The sequence below is a fragment of the Erithacus rubecula genome, assembly GCF_903797595.1.
Source record: "Erithacus rubecula genome assembly, chromosome: 19".
NCBI classification, from domain to species: Eukaryota; Metazoa; Chordata; class Aves; order Passeriformes; family Muscicapidae; genus Erithacus; species Erithacus rubecula.
This window is the reverse complement of record NC_136671.1, coordinates 1,856,027-1,882,067: the sequence shown is the minus strand read 5'-3', so window position 1 is coordinate 1,882,067 and position 26,041 is coordinate 1,856,027. Positions and strand designations below refer to the sequence as shown.

Here is a 26,041-nt window from a genome sequence, read left to right as displayed (position 1 = left end):
GGGGCACTGCGCCACGGGTCCCAGCGGGAATCTCCCCATCTAATGGGAAGAAAAGGCCTGGCTTATGTCTGTGTGCGTGTACATATATGTATGTGTGTGTGTAGAATTGTATTATTTTATATAAAAACATATATATATATATTTATATATATGTGTACATATATGTGTGTGTGTATATATATATATGTATATATATATATACACTATGGATATATGTGCATGTATATATACAGATGTATATATTTGTGTATATGTACAGAATCATGTTAATAGCTATGTCTGTGTATATATGTATATACATGCATGTATATCTACATATCTATACCATGCATATGTGTGTAACTGTATATATATAAATACGTATATATGTATTTATGTCTATAGAACCATATTAATAGATATGTCTGTGTGTATATATATATACATGTATGTATACCTATACATATAAATATGTTTATTTGTATATAAATGTGTTAATAGATGGATATTTAGGAATACATTAACAGATCTATACCTCTGCTTCTGCATCACTGTATGTTTATGTGTATATATGTGTGTACAGATATGTATAGATATACATATTAATGTATAAATATCCATATAAATGTATAGATAACGTATAAAATATATATTATGATATATGTGTGTGAGACATTGTATGATACATGCAAATGGCATTTCTGTAGATTAAAATGAATGAGTTGCTTGTTTAAAAGAATATTGTCATGAGCTAATTGTATTTCTTTCATTAAAAATATTTACACGCTTTCTTTTTCTTCCTCCCTCTCAGTTTTGCTTTGCAAAGCAAGTTCCTGCAGAAAAGGAAGGATCTCATTTCCCAAGAGGCTGTTGAGTCACACATCACTTGGAGAGCCCCTGCTCCTTGCCAGGACATGCCATCCCTCATCTTTGGTGACATCCTGGTGACTGCCACTTCCTGCAGAAGGGGCCCTGACTGATTCCTGCCCAGCTGACTCCTGTCTGCCCCCATTTCCCATTCAAATTGTCTCTCCAGGTGTACTGAGGAACAAATGGGAGCTGGAGGTGCTGTGGCACAGAGGCAGTGATTCCTGCCAGCCATGTCCCCAGCTGAGCATGTCCCCTGTGCCCCAGGGCTGTGCCAGTAGCCACACTGGGATTTGCTGAGCCACAGGGTTCATGTTGAGTGTGTTGTGTTTTAGGGTTTTGAGGAAAATGCAGAGGCGGCACAGCAGCAACACTGACACCGTGCCTCCTGAAAGGTAAATCCTTCCTCTTCTTCTTTCCTCTCTGTTCCTCTCCCAAGGGAGTGCTCTGATTTAAGAGTGGGAGATGGAAGCCCAAAACTGAGCAAGATGTCAAATTCCTGTCTGTGTGGTGTGGCCAGGCTTTCTGCTCGAGCCTGGGGATTCTAGGGACAAGTTTACTTTTCTGCTTCCTGTCAGTCAGTGATTGCTGCCAACCCCAGTGTTCCAGGATGGTCCAGCATGGCACAGCTGGCTGAGCATGGGCAGGGTGTGTGCAGCTCTGGAGAAGGGATTGGATTCATGGCCCATTCCTGTGGGGACCCTGAGCACTGTCAGTGTGCCAGGATTGACCTGTGGGAACACTTCTCTTATTATTCTCTTATTATTCTCATATTATACTCTTATTATTCTCATATTATTCTCTCTTCTTACTATTCTCTTATTGAACTGTTTAAAAAGGTCTGAAGCTTTTAAAGCTTTTAAAAACTTTTAAAAGCTGTTTAAAAATGTCTGAAGCTCCCATCTACTCTTAGTGTTTATAAACAGTTTGAGTGACCCTTTACATCTTCCCAGAGTCTGTATCTATCTTCATGTGTGTGAGTATTTAGAAATAGAATATCTCTAATTTGTTTCTGTAATTATAACATCAGCAAGGGAGCCTTGCCACTGTTGTTCTGGTACTAAATATTCCCTGGTGCTTTCCCAGAGTTAGAGTATGACTTTTAAAAATTCTTATTCCTAAAGAAGAAACTAATCTAATTACTCCAAGACAAAGATGGAACTAACAAATTTAATTGCTCTCTTTGAGCTGAGATTATAAGTGAAAGATCATTAGTGAATATTTTATTTTCTACAGTGGCTTTGCAATTAGAGTTGAAGCCTTATGTCATGGCCAGTGCTAGCATGGTTCCATTTTTAATTTCAGGGAGAAAGAAAGCCATCTTCAGGTTTTTTCTGCATGATGCTGCTGATTTTTAACAGGGTAAATGCATAGTCAGGAACAGAGGCTGAAGTTTTTCTAACTGCAGAAGGAAATGCTGTAGCCACTGGTCTTCACTTCTGTTAACTTCAGCAGCCTCACAATTTCAACAAACAAACCTTGTTTGTTTATAAACATGTCACAGATTAATTCCTTCCTGCTGAAAGCACACTCCTGTATCCTGGTAATATTACTCCAAACAACAGTTGTGTCTTTATTTGTAACACTGGGTCCCTCCCAGGCAGTTTGCTAGTTCCCAGCTGTGTATCCATCCCTGAATTGTGATGTTAGGTGTGAAGATAAAGCCCTGGCTGGTGAATATTGTGGACCACAAGGAGGGTGCAGTGTCTTGTTGACTTGATTCCTGTGCAGATACAGTGGGAATGGGTGCAGCTATAAAAAGCCTTATTAGGAGTTTGCTTAGTTTGGCCAGAGAGGTTTGAAGGTGTCCCCAGAGGGAGGTGAAAGGCAGAGCTCTGTGCCCTGTGTGTGCCTGGGGAGGCTCAGGAGCCATGGGGGAGAGAGGCTGAGGGCCCTGGGTGTGCTGTCTCAGCTTGTGAGCACTATTCCTACAGTGAGAGATCTCCCAGGATTCAGATCAGGAGAGACCAAAGCTCTGCAACATGACTTATTTGTGGGCTATGCCTCTTGCTGAGGTTTATTTATTGTTTTTCTATCAGGCATTTACTGCCTGGTGATCATTCTGCTTGTTCCCTCTTACCTAAACTTTTCTTGTATTGACTGCTAGTGAAGAAAAAAAAAAAACAAAAACAAAAAACCCCCAACCCTATTGTCTTTTGCTGTTAGGATAAAGGTATTTATACTTTCTTTTTGGAATCTGGCTGTATTCCAAAGTGCTTGGGAAAGAATCAGTGCCAGAACCAGTTCTGTCCAGTGCCCAGTAATTTGGGTATATCCATGCCAAAAATATCAAAATAAAACAATTTCTCTGGACCTATGAGCACAACCTTCCCTTTTGTGACAGGTCAGATCAGGGACACACAAGCAGCTCCCAACACTTCTCTTCCTCTGGTAATTCTGTCTCTTCTGGTGCAATTCATCCGTGGGCAGGTAGTGATTGTCCCAAAATAAAGACAGAGGATTTTGGGGGTAGGTCATTGCTTTGAGGTAGCTTGGTTAATTTGTTTATATACAATATGTCTCAACTTGGTGGTGCTGTGTCAGGTTCCATGAGGTTTTGTATGTTTTTGGTTTTTTTTTTCTTTAAATACTCAGATGATTGTAGAAGATATTGGATTTAGTATTTTATGTATTATTTCTTTGATTTTTCCAAAAGCAAACAGGATGTTTGGGAGCTTCATTCCTTGGTGAAGGGACTTTTGTTCAGGTCTAGAGAGGCTCTCTGATTTTATCTGTAGTGTCTGGTTACTGGCCTCCAATTCTGCAGCTGTGACTTCCTGACAGAAAATAGAGGGAAAAGCATTTGGAGACCTGGGTGTTGTGATTGTGAAAAACAAGGTTCACTTTCCTGGTAGATTTTAAAAGGTTTACTAAAAGGCAATAAGAGACAAACAGTCAAGTAAAAGGTTGTAATGGCTGGGTGCTTGGCATTCAATCAGGAGCACCCCTGCTGTTTTGGAGACACCCCTTAAATTCATCAGCCCATTGTGTATTCATAGACTCATCATATATTTTCAAATTTTTCTATAAACTGTTTTCCCCATTCTAGGAACTGTTTTACATGGCCACTCTTTGAGTTTGCATTTTTAGAGCAGAATCCAAGCTGGCACCCGTCAGTCAGTCAGGGTGGTGGCACAGTCCCATTCAATGGTGGCTGCATCCTCCTGCAGTGGCAGATGTGGTTCAGCTGGAGCAGTGCTCCTGGACAAGGTGCAGTTTCCTCTGAAGCTCCAGGGATGATGTGGAAGGGTCTGGTTTTCCTCTGGAATCCAGTGGGAAAGGCTGCTCTGATGTTCCAAATCTCAGTTTTTCTCTGGGTAGGAAAGGCTTGGCTCCTGCCCTGGCTGGAGCATCTCCCAGTGGGATGATGGAATTTTATCAGCCATGCACTGGGACTCACTGGCCATGAACAGGAGATATCTCCTGGAGGGAGGATGGGCTGTGGGAAGATAAAGATGATTGCCCAGTTGGTTTAAAGATGGCCCATTAGCAGATAATATGTGCCAAGAGATCAGGGTCACTGCCCCACCTGGTTTAACAGATGGGGACAGAATACATACTTTTGGTCACATCCTGCAAATATATGGAATGGAATGGAATGGAATGGAATGGAATGGAATGGAATGGAATGGAATGGAATGGAATGGAATGGAATGGAATGGAATGGAATGGGATAGCATATAGAATAGAGTTGAATTGAATTGTATTGTATTGAATTGAATTAATGGAATAGAACGTAACAGAATATAAATGATATAATATTGTAATTATAGAATGATAATATGTATAAAAAGGGCGGTTATGTGATCAGTGAAGGACAGTCGTGCCTCCCTGCAGGAGCCGGGCCGCGGTGAGCTCGGAGGGCGGCGTGGCGGAGGGCGGCGTGTTCGAGAGCCTCAAGGCCGAGGGCGCCTCATCGCCCGCGCTGTTCCCGGGGCTGGCGGCGGGCGCCGTGCCCGGCTCGCCGTTCCCCGCGGGGCTGGTGCTGGGCGCGGCGGGCGGCGCCGAGCTCTTCATCCCCGTGCCGGCGGCGCGGGACGAGGGCTGCGGGCGGGCCGAGGGCGGCGCGCTGCACGGGCGCGGCCCGGCGCTGCCGTTCCCGCACGGGCAGCCCCGCGGCGCCGCGCTGCTGCACATGGCCGGGGAGCGGCACGGGCACGGCGACGAGGGCGCGGAGGAGCCCGCGGGCACGCCCGCACCCGCGCTCTCCGAGCTCAGAGCCCTGCTGGGCTGGCTGCAGAAGGGGCTGCCCTTCATCCTCATCCTGCTGGCCAAAGTTTGCTTCCAGCACAAGCTCGGTGAGTGCGGTAATTGATGATGGATTTGTGTTAATCGTTGTTGGGGTTTGTATAAAGCAGAATGCTGAAGTGTGGGGGGTACAACTGTGCCTTGGGATCTTACACCCTGAGACAATGTCCTGGTTTGAAGGACAGGTGTCTGCCAATAAAAGTCAGAATCTTCTCTTTGAAATGGAGAATGTAAATCCCCTCCCTGCAAATTATTATAATTTTGAAATTAAGGGGCTCTCAGGCAAAGATATGGGAATTAGGAATAACAGTTCTTTACTAGGAAAATTAAAATAGAAATGCAGTATTACAAAGAACAATCCCAAACCCTCTCAGAGTCAGAATCCAAGCTGACACCCGTCAGTCAGTCAGGGTGGTGGCACAGTCCCATTCAATGGTGGCTGCATCCTCCTGCAGGGGCAGATGTGGTTCAGCTGGAGCAGTGCTCCTGGACAAGGTGCAGTTTCCTCTGAAGCTCCAGGGATGATGTGGAAGGGTCTGGTTTTCCTCTGGAATCCAGTGGGAAAGGCTGCTCTGATGTTCCAAATCTCAGTTTTTCTCTGGGTAGGAAAGGCTTGGCTCCTGCCCTGGCTGGAGCATCTCCCAGTGGGATGATGGAATTTTATCAGCCATGCACTGGGACTCACTGGCCATGAACAGGAGATATCTCCTGGAGGGAGGATGGGCTGTGGGAAGATAAAGATGATTGCCCAGTTGGTTTAAAGATGGCCCATTAGCAGATAATATGTGCCAGGAGATCAGGGTCACTGCCACACCTGGTTTAACAGATGGCGACAGAATTCACATTTCTGGCCACATCAGCCCAAAACAGACAATTTCATGAGAGATGCCCCCCTGCCTACTGAAACCCCTGTTATCATTTGGGATTTCTATTGGTCTTTAACCTTACTAAATCTTTTCTCACCTAGAATCTCAAAGTAATTGGATAGTTCTCAATTTATAATTTTACTGGTTATAATTTCAATCCCCCTAAAACTTAAAAAAACCCCTTGCTGTGCTATGTATCCAGATTTTGCTGGTAGAACCCTTCAAAGAAATAAAGCTACTTTCAAAACCTCTATGGCAATTCCCAAAGTCTCCTTCCTAGAGACTGAGAAGCTGAATTTGGGTCAGACCCATCTGTTACCTGTGCTGACCAGTTCCTTTTTCTGATTTCTCCTTGACATTCTGTGAGGCTGAGGATGTTACTGAGGCTGAGTATGTTACCAAGATTCTCCCTCAGAGCTCTCTCTAGGAGAGATGGGGAGAGCTTACATTGGTGTTTTATTTCATTAAAAGATTTATTTCTGTGTAGCACAGAAAGGTTCAGAGGGATGGGACTCTTGTCTTGCTGGTGGGGTGGTGGTTGTGGAATCAAGTCAAACAGCATCAGCAGATACTCTGACAGAGAATTTCTGTTTCCCTGCAGGAATTGCTGTGTGCATTGGCATGGCCAGCACCTTTGCCTATGCCAACTCCACGCTCCGAGAGCAGGTGGCTCTGAAGGTGAATTCAGCATTTCACCCTCTTCTGTTGCCTGCAAACATAATTTTCCATGCACTAAACAGCATCTGTGTTAAACCCTCAATTGCACTCAATTGAGTGCATTTATTTGTGTACAGATCTGTCTTCCTGCCTCTCCCCACTGCTGCTCTCCCAGTCTCTACCCTGCTTTTTTTGTGAAGGTGTGGCATAGTAAAACTGATTTAGCTTGTATGCTTTTCCGAATCTCTGCTGCTTAGTGTGTAACTCTAAAACTTCATGTTAGGTGTTAGTAAGTTCTCTTCATAGGCTGGTTGGATGAAATAATTCCTTCCTAGCTAGAGAATCAAGGACAACTGGTACCCAAAAACCAGAAAAAAGCAAGGGAAAGGGGGCAAACCAGGGAGCTGCCAGGCTCTTGCACTGCCCAAGGTTCATCCTTTCAGTAAATAGCTATTTTATCCCTTTTGCTCTGTCTAGAGCTGTTCCAGCTCAGCCTTTCCAGGCAGGTCAGGGGTGTTGTAATCTACATCTCCCTCTGCCTGACAGTGCTAAATATTTCCTAGATGTATTCCTTGCTAGTAGCTTTCTAGTGCTCTGTGCATAATGTGCTTAGAATAGAAAGAAACCAGCAGATCTTTTCAGGTCTTCTGATCTTCTGTGTCAAGAGAGCAGCTCAACAGCACTAAAAGCACAAGGCTAGAATTGGTTTTTTTGTTAAAATTACATGGGTGGCAGCAGTGGAATCAGTGTAACCAGCACTGAGAGCACAGATAAATGGCACAACCCAGTAACAGATTGCTGTTGCCTTGCACTCTGCACCTCTGGTGTTCCAGCAGTGTGCCCCCTAATCTGCCTGCTTTAAATCTCAGCCCAGCACTCCTGGCTGTTGAACAGCTACAGAGACCTCCTTTCTTCATAAATCAGCTTCATAAATCGAGAAAAATGGTGGGTGTTTTCCTCTCAGGAATAAAATTTACTCCCCAAAGTTACCAGGGGCCAAGACCCAGGACAGCATCTTCTGCCATCCAAATGTGCTGCATGGAGTGGTGGGGAATATTTGATTTATCCCAGCCTTCCACTGTGTGACTTTGGGTTTGAATTGTCACTCCAGCCAGGTGACAACTCAGAATTTAGGGCAATATATGTGGACTGGACTTTTTAAAATCTGCTTGTCATACTGCATTTTAAATATCAGGAGATTTTAGGTGTCCCAGGAAAGATCCCATCTTTGCAGATGCATTCTGCAAGTAAGGCTGTTGTTTTCACCAGCTTATTTCAATAATTTCCATTGAAAAGGTTACCTGAGTGATTGGCATTTCTGCTTGAGTTTACCTCACAGACTACTTCTTAGTCCTGTGTAAATAAACTAATTGCTGAACACTTTGTTAGATATTTTCACACCCTGGCTTGGATTTTTCAGCAGTTGAAGGCTCAGTTCAGATCTCAAGATTTTGAGCTGAAATAACTCTGCTTCTTTTCCTTGCTCAGGAGAAGAGATCAGTGCTGGTTGTCTTTTGGATCCTGGCCTTTCTCACTGGGAACACCCTGTACTTGCTTTACACATTCAGCTCTCAGCAGCTTTACAACAGGTGAGCAAAATCTGCATTGTGCAGGATGGGAGCAGGTGACAAGTGCCAGGGAGGAAAAAAGGGAAATCCACTTTCCCCACACTGTGGGAGGGAGTTTGTGTGCCTAAAGAACCTGCTGTCTTTGTTACACCTTTGGAATATCTTTCAGTGCTGGAAAAGAATGTGTGGGGTTGTCACCTGCCAATAAAGGACATAGCAGGGTGTGATGGTGTCACAGCAAAAATGACCTCTGGATTCCCATTGTGGCCACTGCAGCTGGACATAAATCATAAATCTGACCTGTCAGAGGAATTGACCCACTGATTTTCCTCTCATAATGTTTTCAGTCTGTCAAGATTGGAGTGTAGGACAGGAAATGAAATAACAGTTTTAGTCTAGTGTTCTCAGAAATGTCTGCTAGAAATGTCTGCTTCATTTTTGTTTCTATCTGGCTTATTTTTCATTTCCTGATTTGTTTTTTGTTTCTAGTGCATGAATAGTAGTAAAGTCTCTGATTCTGTTTCTGTTTTTAGGGTGTAATTTTACCTGTTGTGCTGTGCCAGTGTTGTGAGTATTTTAAATTCATGTTCAGGCTTTTCATTTTGGGTTGGTTACTTTACGTTTTTTTTGTTGTTTGTTTGTTTGTTTTTTCTGTTAAGTTTTTGCTTTCTACCATGAGGCTTTAGCAGGTAAATATCCTGAAGGTGAATCCTGTTTTTTGTAGGGTCTAGCTCTCATTATTGCTCAGGCCAGCAGCTCCTGCCCCTTGCTGGGTGAAATTCTGCTGTCCCAGACTCCAGTTTTTTAAACAGCAAATGTTCCAGCCCAGCAAATGGCATTATGTAAAGGGCATTAATTTTTGGATCTTTGGTTCAGGTAAGAGTAACAGAGCCCAGCTCTTGTGCTCCAGGGCTGTCAGAGCATGGCAGGTGTGAAGCTGTCACCTCCCTGCCCTGCAGTTCCCTGTGTCACCACTCAGTTTGATGAGCACCAGGAGATTTAGGGACTGTGCCCTTCAGGGGCTCTGGGGTGCTCCCAGGGAAGCAGAACTGTTCTGACATCCAGGACTGAGCTTCTGGATTTCTCAGGACAGGCTGTGACACCCAGATCCCACAGAGCACTGAGGGCACTGTCAGCACACCAGAGGCTCTACTGCAGTGGGACAGGCAGGTTTTGGAGGCTGCTGTGTTCCAAAACAGATTTCTAGGTGGTTGGGTCCTGTTTGTGACCTGTTGAGCTCAGCAGAAGTGGGCAAGAGTGAGGTCAGGAATTGTGTGTCTGCCTCCCCTTGTCCTTGACAATTCCCTGAAGTTCAGGGGAGTCTCTGGGCTCTCTTTAGCCACCAGTGGATACAAGGAGCTGGAGCAAGCTTCTCCTCAGTGGTATTTGAGCTCTGCTGTCTCTTTCAGCCTAATATTCCTGAAACCCAACCTGGACAGGCTGGACTTCTTCAACCTCATGTGGATTGTGGGCATTGCAGACTTTGTGCTGAAGTTCCTCACCATTGCCCTGAAATGCCTCGTGCTGGCCCTGCCCAAGGTCATCCTCCCTGTCAAGTCAAAGGTAGGAGACTCTTCTTGAGGCACAAACCTTTGTCTTTGATAATTTGATGCCTTTGGCACAGGTTTGCAGCATGGAATCAGAGAATCATGGAGTGGTTTGGGTTGGAAGGGGCCATAAACCCATCCAGTGCCACCCCTGCCATGGGCAGGGACACCTCCCACTGTCCCAGGTGCTCCAGCCCTGTCCAGGGACACCCCCAGGGATCCAGGGGCAGCCACAGCTGCTCTGGGCACCCTGTGCCAGGGAACAATATGGATGGAAGAACAAAAATGTTAAAATCTGCTGATAAACCTTTGGCAGAAAGTCACCTGGGATCAAGGGTTGGTTTTTGAGCCATCACAGACCTGAGCAAGGGTTTGGTGGTGGTTAAAGTCCAGAGAGGTGAGGTGAGCATTGCTTGAGGAGGAGCCAGTGCTAGCAGCCACAAAACTGCTTTTCTCATTGACTCTAACTCTTATTTTTTTGAGTAATCTCTGTAAATTCATATTTGTGAAGCAGAAACCTCTTCATTTCCTGGGGAGAAATTGCAAGTGTTTGTTTCTTTGGCTTCCGCTTGGGTCAAGGAAGTAACTGGGTTAAACTGAAGCAGTTCTAACCATGGGAGAAGAAATATTTTAATTAAACACCTTACATATTTAAATGCTCATGAAACCATATGAAGACTAAGCCTAACTTTCAAAAGTTTCTCACTTCATTCTCTCTCTCAAAACACCTTTTGATAAGTTTTTATTTTTACAGCTCTCTCATGCTGCCTCTTCCTCCACTCAGTAGTTTCAGGGGCAGGTTGTGCAGTGTGTGTTATTTGCATTCAGTAAAGAAACTTCCTTTACTGGAGGGATGAAAAACACTCTGTAGGTACTGCAAGGTACCAGCATTAATTGCTGAAAGTCTCAGGCAGGGCACTTCAGGGGGTGTCTAAACTGGGAATGGTTTTGCTTAGAAATGACATGGGTGGCAGGGGAGTTGAGCAGTTTGTTCCTGCACAGCAGGGCTATCTGAGATGGTTATTAATTTATTTCTGGCATTTGTCCAGCTTTCCCCCCCCCCCTTCTTCTATTATTATTATTATTATATTTTGGGAGATTAATGTGCTGGGTCAGAGCATAATCCAGGCTGGGGAGGGAGGGAGAAGTGATGTGAATAGTCTTCCCAAGATAAATGGCAGTGTTGGAAAAGGTTCACAGCCTTTGCTTGCCTGTCTGAGAGCCATCCCAAGCACTCATCAATCCTTGTCTGCAGAGAAGAAAGAGCAGGGGTCTTTATTTGCAGCTCCAGTGAGAGGCTGGTAGGATCACATCTGTCAGGGGCTTGTAATGACTCAGAGCACAGATGCTTCATTTTTAATACCTTTTTCTGGAGAGCAATGTGTCTCACTTTTTGTTTTCCAAGCCCCTTTTTGTCTTGGGGTGTTGTGGATGGTCCTGCTGCCACCCACCACCAAATCTGGGATTGGTTCTCTGCCCCACTCTGCAGCCATTAATCCAGCCAAGGATCTGCTGAAACAAATTTAGCAAGACCAAACTGGGGTGGGAGGGCTGCAGGAGAAGCCCAGGACCCCATGGAAGTGGTAATTGGTGATCACAGAGCTGAGTCCTTCCCTGAGCCTGCTGAGGGATCCCAGTGGAAGCTTTTGCTCACTTAGAGAACTTCCAGTGCAATTTAGGCACCTTAACTTGGACCAAAATTTTTAATCAGGTTTTTTTTTGTCTGAATACTTGCCAGGTACAAAGTTACTCCCTTCTTCCCAATGTCCTCCAAGCAATATTTCTGTCTGAAGTCCAGCTTGGAGTTTGGGTAGTTGTCACTTAATGGTAACAGGCTGCTGGAGAAATATAAATTTAACTCAGTAGATTTTTTCAAGATGGGTATTTATATACAGTGAGGAGTTTTTGTGCCAGTTTAAATACTCAGAAGGCTCAGCAGGAGATCCTGAAACTTGCCCATGGACGGGATGTGGAGAACTTTGGTTATCCTTTACTCAGCCTCTGATTTCTGATTTCTTCAGATTTCCTCATTTTGGAAGGTCAAAGGCACTTGCAGAGCTAGTCTGGCTGTTCCTGCTGCTCCTGGGGATCCTGGTCTTCTCTGAATACTGTGTGGGTTTTGCTGTTGTTCATCAGTCTTTATATCTCCCCTCACTCTTGGCTGCAGACTCAACACCAACAATTTTTTGAGTCTTTCCTCAGAGATTGTTGATTCCAAATCTTCTTACTCTCTTCTGGACTGTCTTCATTCCCTCCCTGTTTTCTAGACCATTTCTCCAGTCTGCTAAGATGAATTTGGAATAAATCCTTGTTTCCAATTGTGTTCACAGTGTACAGTGTCAGCTGTACATTATTCCATCAAGATCATCAATGAAGATGGTGAACAGCTCTAAACTCTGCCTACATCAGTTCCATTTTGAAAATAAACACATAAAAAATCAGTTTCTCCCATCCCAAGTACCTGGGCCATGTTTTCCTTGCATGGCCCATCACAGGAAAGGCAAATTTTGGTGTAGATTTCTGTGATTTGTAACATCAGTTTATGTTTTAACTGAGAAAAAGCAAACTAAAATTGAGAAAAAGTGGGCAAAATCCATAATCATTGGTGCTTGAAGTGTGAAGCATCAGAGCTGTTTTATTATGAGGGTACAACCAGCCAGAGTTCTGCAAGCCTGAGTAACTCAGAAACTCAAGATCTCTGCAAGCAACTCCTCCAAAAAATGAGGAAGGAGTGGGACACTGAGCTGGGTAAAAGATTCAGGAACAGCTGAGCTCATCATTCCTTTGGAAGGGAGGGCTTGGCTGAAAGCTCTCCATTAAAAAAGGCAAATAAGATCATTTGGTTCAATATAAAATGAATTAAAGTAAATTAAACTGCAGGAGCCATGTGGCCTGCAGAGGCTTCCATTGTTGTGCACACATCAAGGGCAGCTTTTCATTTTCACTGCCCAGGAGTGACAGCTTGAGGGGGGTGGAATTCAAAATCAGGAAATAAATAATAAAAAGACAGAGATTTCACTTAGGAAATCCCAGGTGCCTGCAAGGCTCCCATCCCCTCCTCATGTTGTTGTCAGCAACCTGAGCTGGAGAAGTGGGTGAGACATGGGGGGAGGGAGAATGAAAATCAGAGCAAGTGGGACTGTGAGAAACTGTTCTCCCAAGTTCTTGCATCTGTGTATCCCTGTCCCTGTGGGCACAAAGATACCAGGGACATTCTGATACATAAGAAATTCTAATTAAGAATTTTCTCTGCATGCTCAATGCAGAGCCAAGTTGCAGGGGACTGCATTTCCAGGAGAGTGAAAATGCAGGAGAAGACTGACACTGTCCTCTCACTGCAACTCTGAAAATACTTGGTGATTTTTTTTCTCTTTGATTGTTTTATTAGTGCTTTTTATTTTTTGAAGCACCATCTCATCAAGTCTGGTCAGAGAAAATTTGGCCAATTGCAAATTCTGCTCTTGGACCTTGGAGCAAAAACCTTCTTCAGGTGCACATCATGTTTCCTGCCAGAGATGGGTGCAGCACATTAATTTCCATATTCCTTCTGAAGCTGCACCTTTTTCTTGTCCTAAGGGGAAAAAAAAAAAAAAGCTCTTGGAGCATTTAAAAATACAGAAGCAATAAAAAGCTCAGTGAGAGCTTGCTCATAGATGATGTTTAATGAAAAACACCCAGGCAGAGGTGTTGCTGGTCCATTTCTGTGCAGTAAGGGATTTATTCCTGCTCTTCCCTCCCAGTGTCACTGGAGAGGTGACCCCAGGCAGGTGACAGCCCCTCCCCTCATCCCCTGACCTTTGGGCAGCTCACTCCCAGGCAGATTCTCTCTCCATGAGCAGCAGTCTGAGCTTGGATCCTCTGGAGCCACAGGAGTTCCAGGACGTGCTGTCCCACAGTCACCAGTGTGGGATTTATTATTTGCAAGATTCAAAACTAACTGAAGCCTGAGGGCAGGTACTGAGGAGTGGGGACTCCTCTGCCCCCCTCCCTAAACTTGCTTTGCAAGTCACTGCTGCTGAACTTTAAAAAAATCATTTCTCTTCCGTGCTTTCCAGTTTAACTTTCCAGTTTAGGATATGAAAGATATGATTTTCTGGAGTTCAAATTCTCATTTTCCCCTCTAGTCCCACCTTGACCTTACTCCTCATGATTCCTGCATGGATTTTCACCATTGTGCCCCAAGCCACAAAGCTCTTTGCTGTGTAACCCTGGGAGTTCTCTCTGTTTTACTGCTCCTACCCCACACTGGATCCATTGGCACCATGACCTGGAACCTCAGCAGAGCCTGCTCTCCTCTGATCCAAACTGCCAGCAGCTCTCCAAAGCCTTTTTTGAGCATCTCCCTGTTTCAGAAGAAGCCCTGATGCTGCTGGCAGCTGAACCAGAGACTTGCAGTTTCCCTGGAGTGCTCATCACACCTTGCAGCTACCTCAGTGCAGTTTCTCTGGTTCTGCTGTGTCAGTCCTTGCTGTGGGGAGGCACTGATGGCAACAGGGGCTGCACAGTGATGCTCTGGGGGAGTCAGCATTGCCTCTGTGCTGTGCCTGGGTTGGGATTCCATTTTTAATTGTGTTGCTCCATGTTATTTTTCTGTGAGACTTCTCCCCTCCATCACCACACCCCAAGGATGAAGGATTGAAGGATTGGAGGAAGCTGTTGCAGCAACTGGAAAGTTCACAGAAAACAAAAAGGCTGCTGGAAAAACATTCTACAAGTTCAACTTGAGTGTTAAACTGGAGAATTAAATCCTGTCCTTTACTTTGCCAAATAATTCCTATGTGAGTCTAGAGAAGTCAGGTAGAGCTGCAAGCTGAAGTCAGTGGTTCAGCTTTTAATGGTAATGTGATCTATAAAATGAAGTGCTTTATAAAATATCTAATCCCAGCACCTCAGTTTGGACACCAAAACAACCTTACCTTGAGCTTTGTCTTTCTGTAGTTCAGGTTCTCACTTAGAAAATGCAGGGGAAAGCTGTCCCTGAGGTCAGCCAGCCAGCAGCATGGAAATAAAGGGGTTTTTAAAGTGTTTCCTGTAGTGCTGATGTCGTAAAGGGACTGAAGAAATCCAGGAATGTGCTCCTCTGAGCAGGGCTCAAAGGGCAGGAGAGGATCAGATGCAGGTCTGCCATCAAGGAGTGAGGATGTCACAAAAAACCAAGAAGTTCCACACTCAGTGTGCAAAACAGGGCAGTGCAGGCTGAAACACTGCAGAAGGGAAAATGCTGAATTCCCCTCTTCCAAGTGAGTGCTTGGTTTGAAGTATGAAAATGGTCTTTCTGTGTGGAGAAGGAGAAAATGGGATTATAGACAAGTCATTGCCTTGGTTTTTTAGCTGAGTGTTGGAAAAAGGAACCCAAATGTCACCATGTGGTACCTGGGGCTGATCAGCAGAGCTGCTAGAATCAGATCCCAGCACAGCCCTTCCCCACGTGTGCTAGTGAAGGGTTTGCTGGATTTTTCAGACAAAATATGGCTTAAGACAAACATTTGACTTTGAAAAATGTGACCTGGATAGCCAGGAGATAACAGAGCTGAGAAGTGGCAGGCAGGTTCACACTGATGGGAGCTGTCTGCACTGTTGCTGCTATCAGAAATCTGCATTTCACTGCTGAAATTGTAGGGAACAATCCTCATTTTCCAAGCTTCTGGCTCAGAAGGAGGTCTCACTCCTGCAGCAGCCCCATGTACAATTATATCTGATTTTTCTGGCACTTTTCCTAGTTTAAAAACAGGCTGGTGTGGTGCACTGGGATGCCTGACAAGACTGAGAACTTTATATTTCTCTTCAAGTGATGCTCAGCTGCCCTTGTATTGCTCCCTGCTCCTGGAGTAACTCTGAACTCCCCAACATTTCATCCCTTAAAACTTAACTTCACTCTTGGGAGGCTCTGAGCACCTTTCTAGCTGCTAAAAACCCTGGTGCCCTGCAGTTCTTACTGAAAACCTGCCTGACAGAGGGAACTGGGGAGGGGGGGAAGTTGTGCTTGGGTGCTGCAGTTTGTCACTTGCTGCCAGTGCCACCTGCTCAGCCCTGGGGCTGCCCCAGTGCCACCTGGCTGGGTCTGGGGTGTTTGAGTGCTCTCAGAGCTGTGTGAGCCACGGGATGCAGGATGCTCAGCTCTGGCTGATGCAATGGACAGCAAGCAGTGCTGGTCCAGCCCAGCTCTGGGCAGCAGGATGATGGAGGCTGCTGGGGGAGGAACCAGCACAGTTTGCTGGTTTTGTCTTGCTGGGAGCTTTCATCAGAGCCCTGCAGAGGGACACGGTGGCAGCAGTGTCATTTCTGCCACAGGAACACCCAAAATAAACAATGATTGCATTGCAGCACCGGGTGGGGAGAGCTGGTGCTAATTTAATTAATTTAATTAATTACTGCTGTGCTGTCTGTGCGTGCAGTGCCAGAGGGGATGGGGATGGGGAGGGGGATGGGATTGGGAATGGGATGGGGATGAGGATGAGGGAATGGAAATGAGGATGGAGAGGGGATGAGATAGGGATAGGGTGAGGATGGGGATGGGGATAGGGATAGGGATGAGATGGGGATGGGAATGGGGATGGGGATGGGGATGGGGACGGGGATGGGGATGAGGATGAGGATGGGGATAGGATGGGATGGGAATGAGGATGAGGATGAGGATGAGGATGAGGATGAGGATAGGATGGGATGGGGATGGGCAGGGCAGGGCAGGGAAGCAGCCGGTCCGGCAGCAGCCGCTGGTGTGACCTCACTGGCGTCCCGGGGGCCATGAGCTCATGAGCCCCGAGCTGCGGGAGGGTGGGTTTGCGGGGGCTGCTGGAGGAAGGGTTTGCGGGGGGCTGCGGGAGGGTGGGTTTGTGGGGGGCTGCGGGAGGGTGGGTTTGTCCGGAGCTGCGGGAGGGTGGGTTTGTGGGGGGCTGCGGGAGGGTGGGTTTGTCCGGAGCTGCGGGAGGGTGGGTTTGCGGGGGCTGCTGGAGGGTGGGTTTGCGGGAGCTGCGGGAGGGTGGGTTTGCGGGGGTGCTGGAGGGTGGGCTTGTCCGGGGCTGCGGGAGGGTGGGTTTGCCCCGAGCTGCTGGAGGGTGGGTTTGCGGGGGGCTGAGGGAGGGTGGGTTTGCGGGGGGCTGAGGGAGGGTGGGTTTGCGGGGGCTGCTGGAGGGTGGGTTTGCGGGGGGCTGCGGGAGGGTGGGTTTGTCCGGGGCTGAGGGAGGGTGGGTTTGTCGGGAGATGCACATGGTCTGCGAGTGATCTCATCGCTGCCCCCGGGGAAGGCGCTGGCTGCTGCCAGCCCGGCTGCGGGACCCATCCCCAGCTCAGCAATTAGTGATTGGCCTGCGATGACATCACTGGTGACAGAGCTAACTGGGACAGCACTGCAAAATTCCTGGGGAATTTCCCCTGCTCCGGCAGCTTAGCAAATAAAAGGATTTTGACAGGACAAGCCCAAATCATTCAGTGCAGATAATGCCATTGCAGATTAGGCATTGTTCTGGGCTGGGGTTGCCACCAGCTGTCCCTGCAGACAGCGTGGGACTGAGCAAACTGGGGGTGGCCCTAAAGGAGACACTTATTCAGGCTTTGGTGGGGGTTGACAAAGGATGCTGCCCATTCTTTGTGTCTCTTTTGAGAGAGAAGCATTTCAAGCAGCACACCTCCCCCTCCCCACCTTTCCTTCCTTGAGCTCTTCAGGAAGGTTTGAGTTGTAAATGCCCTGAGGGTTTGATTTCCAGCACAGTCTTTTTGTCTGTGCACTGCCCAAGAGCCAGCACACACCTGAGGGGGAGGATGCTGTCAAACATAATTAATTTGATTCTTTGGGATTACCTAAAATGTTGTCAGGAGGACTGGGGTCACTTTACATTTAACCCCTGTACCTTCAGATGTGATGTAAGGTCAAAGAGACCTGGCTTGCTTTTCTTTTGTCACTAATAATGACATCTACAATTTACATCATATTAACCTTTGCTTTTCTGCAGCATCATCCAGATGCACAATTCATTGCCTCTCCACAACCTGCTCTAAAGTTTGAAATTCCAAAATGCAGCACAGCTGGGTCAGTGGCAGAGCCCTGTGGAGGAATGAAGGGATATTTATTGATATCTATTTATTGATCCTTTCTGGGCCCAGAGCTGCAGAGAAACAGTGCAGTGAGCAGTGAACACCAGCCCTGCACAAATTAAACATTCTTCTGCCTTCCTGATAATGACTGTGCCTCACTTGCCTGGTTTCTTGCAGGGCAAGTTCTACCTGATTATTGAGGAGCTGAGCCAGCTGTTCCGCTCGCTGGTGCCCATCCAGGTGTGGTACAAATACATCATGGGAGATGATCCTTCCAGCAGCTACTTCCTGGGGGGCATCCTCATCATCATGTACAGCCTCTGCAAGGTGAGCAGCACCCCCTGAGCCCCCTGGGGGCTGTGGCAGGGGAGCAGCTCAAGGGACAAATGCACCTTCTGGCTGTGGCTGTCCCTGCCCTGGAAGCTGCAGCAGCCCAGGACTTTGTGCTTCAGCTGCCAAAGGGATTTTGCTCCCCAGCAGGTGGGCATTGCTGGGCTGGGGGAGGATCTGAGGCTGCTCCCAGTGTTGCATCAGACTCATGAGGTCATTGCTGCTCTGTTAATGCCTCTCTGCAGCAGCTGCAGGAGAAGGGGAGCTGCCTGGCTGGCAGTGCTGGCAGAGGTGCTGTTCCTCCAGGTGTGTCACCCCAAGGCAGGCTGCAGGCACTCACAGGGCTCTGCCTGTGCCACTCACAGCTCTGAGTGCTGCAGGGAGGGAAAGCAGCATCCCAGTGCTGCCTGCATAAAGCAGGTGCCATTCTAGGTCCTGGTCTGGCTGATACAAGTGATGGACAGGAGAAATTCATGAGCACAAGGTTGGTACAATTGTAAATGAGTAGGTGTGATTTAGTCAGAAGAGTCCCAGGTCTAGAAATAATTGTATTTCTCATGGTGTGTGCTAAACCCAGGGGCAGAACAGTAGCTGAAGCAAACTGTGATAAACCAGATATTCACCCCTCTGAGAAGGGCCAGGCTTGTTCCATCCCAGTCCCTGTCTGTGCCTGTGGCTCTGCAGGAGACTGAAACATGAAAACTAGAGAATACATCTAGGCTGGAAACAGCTCAGAGGGGCAGAGCAATGCTGAATTATAGTGCAGCTCCTCTCTGCTCCCCTCTCTGTGCTGAGGGGGAGGATTGTTGGCCCTTTCAGAGGTGTCATTGCCTGACCCCTGCCCTGGCAGCTCAGGTGTACAAGAATGGATTTCAAGTGCTCTTTCTTGTTTTCCCTGCTTGCAAAAGTAACTCAACACCTGGGAAAGGGATGCAGCTCCACGAGCCATTTCTTACACCTGGAGAAACCCTCAGACTGGGAGGATGCTGGTGGGGAATTCTGCTGCTTGGAGCAAGGGGAACCTAGCTCAAACCCACAGCTGTAGGGTCAGACAGAGCCCAACAACTGCAGGGCAGAGGCAGAGGAGGGAGAGGAGTCAGCCCAGGTGCTGGGGTGTCCAGAGCAGGGGATCTGGAGCAGGGCACAGCTGAACTGGGCACCAGCACAGCCCAGCTGAGCCCTGCAAAAAGCCTTTTTAGGGAGTGTTGGGGTGATGTAGGGTGTAAAAGCAGCTTCATTTTGGGAAGTTTGTGTCCAGGGCAGGGTGAGCCCAGTGCACACCAAGGCTTTGCTGGGGAGTGGATGGAAAAGGGGAGCTCCTGTCCCAGGTCAGGGCAGGGAGCCCTGGATGTGCCCATCCCATCTCCAGTCACCAGAGCTTGCCTTAGACACTGAAAATATCCCCAGAGGAATCCATATTAGCAAAGCCACAAACCACATTAGAAAAACCACAGAAGCCAATTTGGCACTGAGAGCTTCTGTGCTGCTGGCAGAGCTCCAGGGCTGTGTCCCCCTCCCCTGCACAAAGGGCAGGAGCACCACCAGGAGCTGCTGGGAGCTCTGCTGCTGCCTCTGGCTGGACTGTGTGCTCATCAGCCTCTGCCTTTGGTGGAGAAATCCCAGGTGTGCACAAGCAGAGCATCCAGGTTGTGTTTTCTCCCCTGTGTGTCACCCAGTTGTGAAATGATGGCTGGTACAACCAAAAATGGGTGGGAAATGGATGTTCCCCTCTGAAACACACAGATTTTGGGGGTGTGGGAGCTCCAGAGGGCAAGAAATGAGAGGGGATATGGGCTGGGAGAGAGGAGAGGGAGCAAAGGCACTGGAGTCATGCTGCAAGCAAAGCAAGCAGGAGAAAGTGGGAACTGCACTGTGGAAAAGGAGTGGTGCCCATCCTGGCTGGAGAGGGAAGCTCTGGGGCAGTGAGCAGCCCCAGGTGAGGGGAAGCATTACTGGAAGGAGGCTGGGAGCCCTGGCTGTGCTGCCTGGCAGCATTGTGGTGCCTCCATCTGCTCCCTGAGCTCACTGGCATTCCTGCAGCGAGCCCACCCAGTCACACTCACCAAACACAGCAGCAGCAGAAAGAGCTCCCCTCTGAGCCCCTGCCCCAGCCTCCCTGCCCCAGCTGACAGCCACAGCCTCCCAGGGCTGCTCCTGGCACTGCTGCTTTTTCACACCTTGTCTACTTCAGAGTCTTTCCCTGTGCTCTGGATAGGGAAGGTAAAGACGATGGACTGGGTTAGGTTTTCAAGCTATTTTCTTCTTTTTTCACCTTCCTCTTTTTCCCCTTCCTCTTTTTCCCCTTCCTCTTTTTCCCCTTCCTCTTTTTCCTTTCCCTTGCTCCTTTCCTTTCCTTTCCTTTCCTTTCCTTTCCTTTCCTTTCCTTTCCTTTCCTTTCCTTTCCTTTCCTTTCCTTTCCTTTCCTTTCCTTTCCTTTCCTTTCCTTTCCTTTCCTTTCCTTTCCTTTCCTTTCCTTTCCTTTCCTTTCCTTTCCTTTCCTTTCCTTTCCTTTCCTTTCCTTTCCTTTCCTTTCCTTTCCTTTCCTTTCCTTTCCTTTCCTTTCCTTTCCTTTCCTTTCCTTTCCTTTCCCAGTTTGCTGTCAGCTGCTCCCAGAGCTTTTCTGGCCACCCTTCCCCACTGTCAATTCCCATTTATTACATATTTAATGATCACCATTAAGTCTCTTTTGGCACCATTGTTACTTTTTCCCCTCTGAGCATCCATTTGGAGAATGTTTGCCGATTTTCTGGACACACACACACAGAGAGTTTTGTGAAATTATCTGAAATGGGATGTGTTTTTTGCAGTCTTTTGACATCTGTGGCCGTGTGGGAAGTGTCAGGAAGGCACTGAAGGTCCTTTGCACCCCCCAGGTAAGGAGTGAAGTGTAGAGGAGCAGTCTCAGAGGGGGAACCTTGTATCCCAGGCACTGCATTCACAGGGCTGATTCTTAGATCTGCTGCAGTGACAGGTTTTGAAAAAGGTCAAATCAAAGACTGTAGAGGAAAAGAACCTCATCAAAGTGTGTTAGAATTTACCTTGCTTATTCCCTGGATTGGGCTGGTTATTTTCCCTCAGAGGTTTCTGTTTCCCCTAAATCTGTTACAGTGGGAGAAGCAGCATTTACTTTCCATGTATCTAAAGTGGGCAGCTGCTGCTGTTACTCTTTCTTCCATTGTCTTCTGCTTGCTAACAATAATAATAATACCTCCCTCCATCTAAACACCCTGCAAATGGTGCTGAATTAATCCTCTCAGCTCCCTGTTGAGCTCATTAAATTCCATTATCCTTGCTGCACAAGTGGAGGCCCTGAAAGGAGTCAGCTCGAGGGGAAAGGCAAACAGGGAGCACAGAGCTCCAGCCTCCCTCTGTCCCCAAACAGTGGCACCCTCTGACTCCCTGTGGGGAATCTGGGGTGAAAACAATCTCAGTGCACATTTACCCTTCCAATCCTTTGACATGGGGTGTTTTTTTCCCCTCCTGCCCCTGACAGACCTATGGAGTCCGTGCCACGAGCCAGCAGTGCAGTGAGGCAGGAGACATCTGTGCCATTTGCCAGGCTGAGTTCAGGGAGCCTCTGATCCTCCTGTGCCAGGTAAGACCCCAGACTCCCCTGCTGCCATTCCTGCTCTGGGGAGAGGCACAGCCAGCCTGGGAACTTCTCAAGTGCTTTGCTGGGTCTTGGTCCAGCTGCTGGTGGGTGTTTGTTGCCCTGGGTGGCCACGGGGTTGTGGCAGCTGATGGGGGGAGCCTGGCTGTGGGGTGGACACAGCCTGTGGGGAAGGTCTGCAGTGGGCAGTGCAGATCTGGGTCTAGAGTGAGCAGAGTTTACCTGCCCCCTGAGGGGGCTTGGTGGCTTTGATACTCCTTTTTGATACCAGGGTTATCAAATTAAAGCCATCCTGTGCATCAAAGGTGCCTCTTAGCCTTGCTGTGAACATCTAGGCAGATGTTTCCAAGCTGGAAGCCCCCGAGAAGGTGCTCTTGGATCTGCTTGGCAGAGCTGGGATTTGAGGAGTGAGATTTCTGCTGACTCCACATGTGTGCAGGAGTTCTCAGCTTCTCCCAGCTCCTCCTGCTCCCTCCTTGCCCTTTTCCTGCTCCTCCAGTCTGGGACTGGGAGAGAACCTGGGGAGGAGTCAGTGCTGAAACAAGAGGAGGGGATAAGGGATGAAAACTGACATTTATTGGAAAGGGAAAACTGCAGAACAAAGCAAATGCAAGGAGCAGGGGGAAAAAGAAGTTATTGGAGCTCAGTAAGGACTCAGAAAACTGAGGGAACTGAGGATGGAAATGTAGGGGAAACCCTCTCAGCCTGGGTACTGTAGGCTTTGGAATGTTTCTTTCTAGTGCTGTTTATTAAAACCCAGAGTGCTAAGCTGAACTTTGGCCAAGTGGGGTTTGTGTCCCACCCTCTGTGGGTGGCAGTGCTGCTGGTGACAGTGCTGTGTCCCCAGCACGTGTTCTGTGAGGAGTGCCTGTGCCTGTGGTTCGACCGCGAGAAGACGTGTCCCCTGTGCCGCTCGCTCAGCGTGGACACCCTGCGCTGCTGGAAGGATGGCACCACCTCTGCCCACTTCCAGGTCTACTGACAGCAGCTGGAAAAGCACAGGATCCCTGCTCAGTGCTGCTCTCAGGCCTTCTCCCAGCTCTGAGCCAGCAGAACAGTTGTGACTGATCAGAACTTTGCCCTGGAAGGCAAGGGGGGGTGTGGGAGGTGTTGTGGTAAATCCCAGGGTGCTCCTGGAGCTAGGAAATGTCTGGGATGTTTCCTATTTTCCTGTCCAGGGCAGGGGGGCTGTGAGTGTATGTGCTGAACAAAGCTGTGCATGTGACCTGGCCCTACATTCCTGAATCCATGACTTTATGGAATTATACAGCACCTCTCTCTGACAACTCTTCCCAAGCAGTGCTGCAGAACCTCGTGTCCAAAGCTATCATTTTTCCAGTTGATTCCACAAATGCCACGTGCTGTCACCCTAAGAAAATCCCAGGGAGCTTGGGAAGGACCCTGCCAGTGAAGCTGGAAATGAAACTTCCTCTCCTTGGAAGTGTTTTTCCTCTTTAACTTTCATGATGGGACTTTGTGGTTTCCTAGACTCTGAGGAGAGCAGAGGGGGTTAAAGTTGAGTTGGGTTTGTCTGGGTGGAAATCCAGCACCTGCCCAAGAGCACCTCACAAACTCTGTGTCTCTGCCAGGACCTGGCTGGGTCTGAGCAGGGAAAACCAGAGCCCTGAGCTTCAGCAGGTGCTCCTGAGGAAGGAGATCCCTGGCAGGAATTAACAGGAATTTGCCCCATCCCTGTGGCTGAGGTCTCTCCTGAGGTTCTCCAGCAGCACCAGCCCTTAGAGGGAGCTGCTGGTTGTCCTGGAGCTTTCCCTGTCCCCACACCACCTCAGCTGCCACCCTGTCGGGAACAGCAGCATCTTCCCAGCTCAGTGCCATGGAAATGGCCCAAGGTGACAGCCCCACCCCAGCCATCAGCAGAGGAGGCTCCTGGGGGAAGGAGGCTGAGTCTGTGCTGATGGAAACTCCACAGGGGAGGAATTAAAGCAAACGGGAGCTGATGAACAGGATTAAAATAACAGTTCAGTGTGGCTGGGGAGGAATGGTGAGAGCAGAGCCTGAGCTGGGGAGAGGCCAAACCTGGCTCAGGAGGTCCAGGGAAGCAGAGGAAAAGCTTTGCTTTCCAAAACAAAGTGCTATCAAATTCTTGTCTAATGGATCCTGTGAAAGTGCAGAACTAAGCCATGGGATCTCATTGCTCTCTAAAATGGGAATAGCTTCCCTGTTTTTGGAATGGAAGAGAATTCAGAGTGGCAAGGAGCAAGGTTTTCATTGGGCATAAAAAATGTTATGTGTGATAGCCTGGAATATTTAGCAGGAAAAAGGGAAATCAGTGATTCCATGGACAGGGAAGGCCTCAGTGCCACTGCAGTGTCACTGAACACAAGGCTTGGTGCTTCTGCTTTCAAACAGTTTGAAAAGCTACTTGTCATTTTTATCTTTTTTTCCCTAAATGTTCCTGGAAAATGTGTTTGAAAAAGTGTAAGAAAAGCTCAGTAGGAGCCCAGCTCTACAGAAAGTGTGGGATACACTGCTTCAAATTTTGGGTTTTATTTGTTGGTAAGGCAGGAAATCAAAGGGAAAGTGTGGGTTTGTATTCTTAAAGTTTTGGGGCTTTTTTTTGGGGAGGATGGTCCTACCTTCTCCTAGAACATGACACTTGGACCAGAAAATATCCAGGGTAAACATCAATTCCAGTGACAGCTGCTGGGAACCTGTTGATTTCCATGGGAAAACAGGGAAGGCTGTGGAATGAAATTCCTCTGAGACAGGAAATAAAACCCAGAGCCTGTTTTTAGCCATTGAACAGTTATTTTTCTTTTTTTTTAATAAATTCCTTATAAATATGTACAAAGAGTCTCAGCATATGAAATTCCTTTTACAAAAGAGAGAAGCCCCATCCAGCCAGGAGCAGGAGCCTCCTGGAGCTCCAGGAACTCTGAGCACAGGCCCTGCCCTTGCTTTGGTGAGGGGGAAACCTGCACAGTGACCCTGCTGGAGTTACATCCCAGTGGTACTGGATCAGCAAAATGCCAGGAATTGGGCATTCCTTGCCTGCCATTCCCTTGGCAATGCTCCTGGGAGAGACTGGGGAGTTTGCAGTGACCTCAGGACCAAGGAGGATGGGAGGGTTTTGTGATAAACTCTGGTGAATGACTGGAAAAAGGGATGCTGTAAAAACCCAGGGAATTAAATCAGCAGCTGGGTCTGCTCTGCTTGGTGCCACCTGTAACTACTGATGGAGTAACTAATAAAGGTGTCATTAATAATGTTGTAACTAATAATGACCATTTAATCTTCAGATGCTTTCAGTGAATATTTATCAAGCTCCAAAGTCACTTCCTGTAAATATTAAAAACCTTGGGAAATTCAAACACTTCAGTAATTGCCTCGGAGTAGACACTGAAGTCACATCAAAATTCACTCCTGTACTCAAATAAAGATTGTCAGAGAAAAATGTTCACCTGTTTGTATTTTGTGGTGTAGAAACCCAAGGCAGGAGCAGCAGTAAGGATCCCTCCCCTCTTCTCAGACTGGCTGGTCCTAGGGAAGCCCAATTCCCATGGTATTTACAATCCCCTCAGCCCTTGGATCTGGGATTGGTATGGCCACAGTCTCCTCACCTGTTGTGATGAGATGGAAAGTTCAGCTCACACACAGCAAAGTTACACAAGAGGCTGAGTTGGAAGCCTGGATTGAAAATCAAATTTGCTGGGAGCAAACTGACTCCAAGGAAAGTTGTGCACCTGCTGGGGAGCTGGGATACAGCCAGGAGGGTTGGACATGGACAGTGTGTGTCCAGGATTCAGTGTGGAGCCTCAGCCAGTCTGTCCTATACATACCAGGCTCCTGTGGACATCAGGGACAGATGTGTAGGAAAATTGAACATGATGTGCTGTTCTGTCCTCACTGGGGCCCTTTTTCACAGGGCAGTGCAGTTTTCCAGCTGGGAATGCCTCATTCCAGGCTGTCTGTGGACAGACACTGCACCAGTTTAACCAGTTCACTTTGTCATGGATTTCAACAGCAGGAACTGCTTCTGCTCATGCTGAGGGTTTAAGAGACCTTTATAACTGTTACTGTGATATAGAAACAAAACAAACTCACAAATCAGATGAGATTGGTTCAAGAAGTGTTTGGGATTTAAGGGAATTGCTCAAAGCAGGAGCCCCACTGACAGCTCCCTGCTTTGGGTGATTTGCTGGAAGTTTCCCTGGGCTGCTGCCCCTCCTGGGCACACCAAGCTGGGTGTCTGGTCCCATCCCATGCTTCTTTACCTGCTGAAAATAATTCTATGGGAGGAGGGAATGTGGAAGTCATGGGCCAAGCCCTGCCCTGGTGCAGCTCAGAGTTCACTGCCAAAGGAGCTGAGCTGGTGGC

General features: G+C 47.7%; 1 protein-coding gene across 3 annotated transcripts; it reads left to right on the top strand.

Annotated features, from left to right (window-relative positions):
* The first annotated feature begins 796 nt into the window (after positions 1–796).
* RNFT2 (ring finger protein, transmembrane 2) lies at positions 797–25,826 on the top strand. Of its 3 annotated transcripts, none has more exons than XR_013776442.1 (10): positions 797–1,241; positions 4,684–5,144; positions 6,562–6,638; positions 8,106–8,206; positions 9,595–9,748; positions 17,941–18,090; positions 20,901–20,966; positions 21,587–21,688; positions 22,551–25,563; positions 25,600–25,826. XR_013776442.1 is itself a non-coding variant. In XM_079322832.1 (10 exons), coding segments are annotated over exons 1-10 (1,308 nt in total). In that variant the 5' UTR covers positions 797–1,095; the 3' UTR covers positions 22,686–25,826. The 3 variants fall into 3 exon arrangements, 2 of the variants coding, with proteins under 2 accessions (XP_079178958.1, XP_079178957.1); XM_079322832.1 differs by having other exon boundaries at positions 797–1,097; positions 1,182–1,241; positions 22,551–25,826; XM_079322831.1 differs by having other exon boundaries at positions 22,551–25,826.
* The last annotated feature ends 215 nt before the right edge of the window (positions 25,827–26,041 follow it).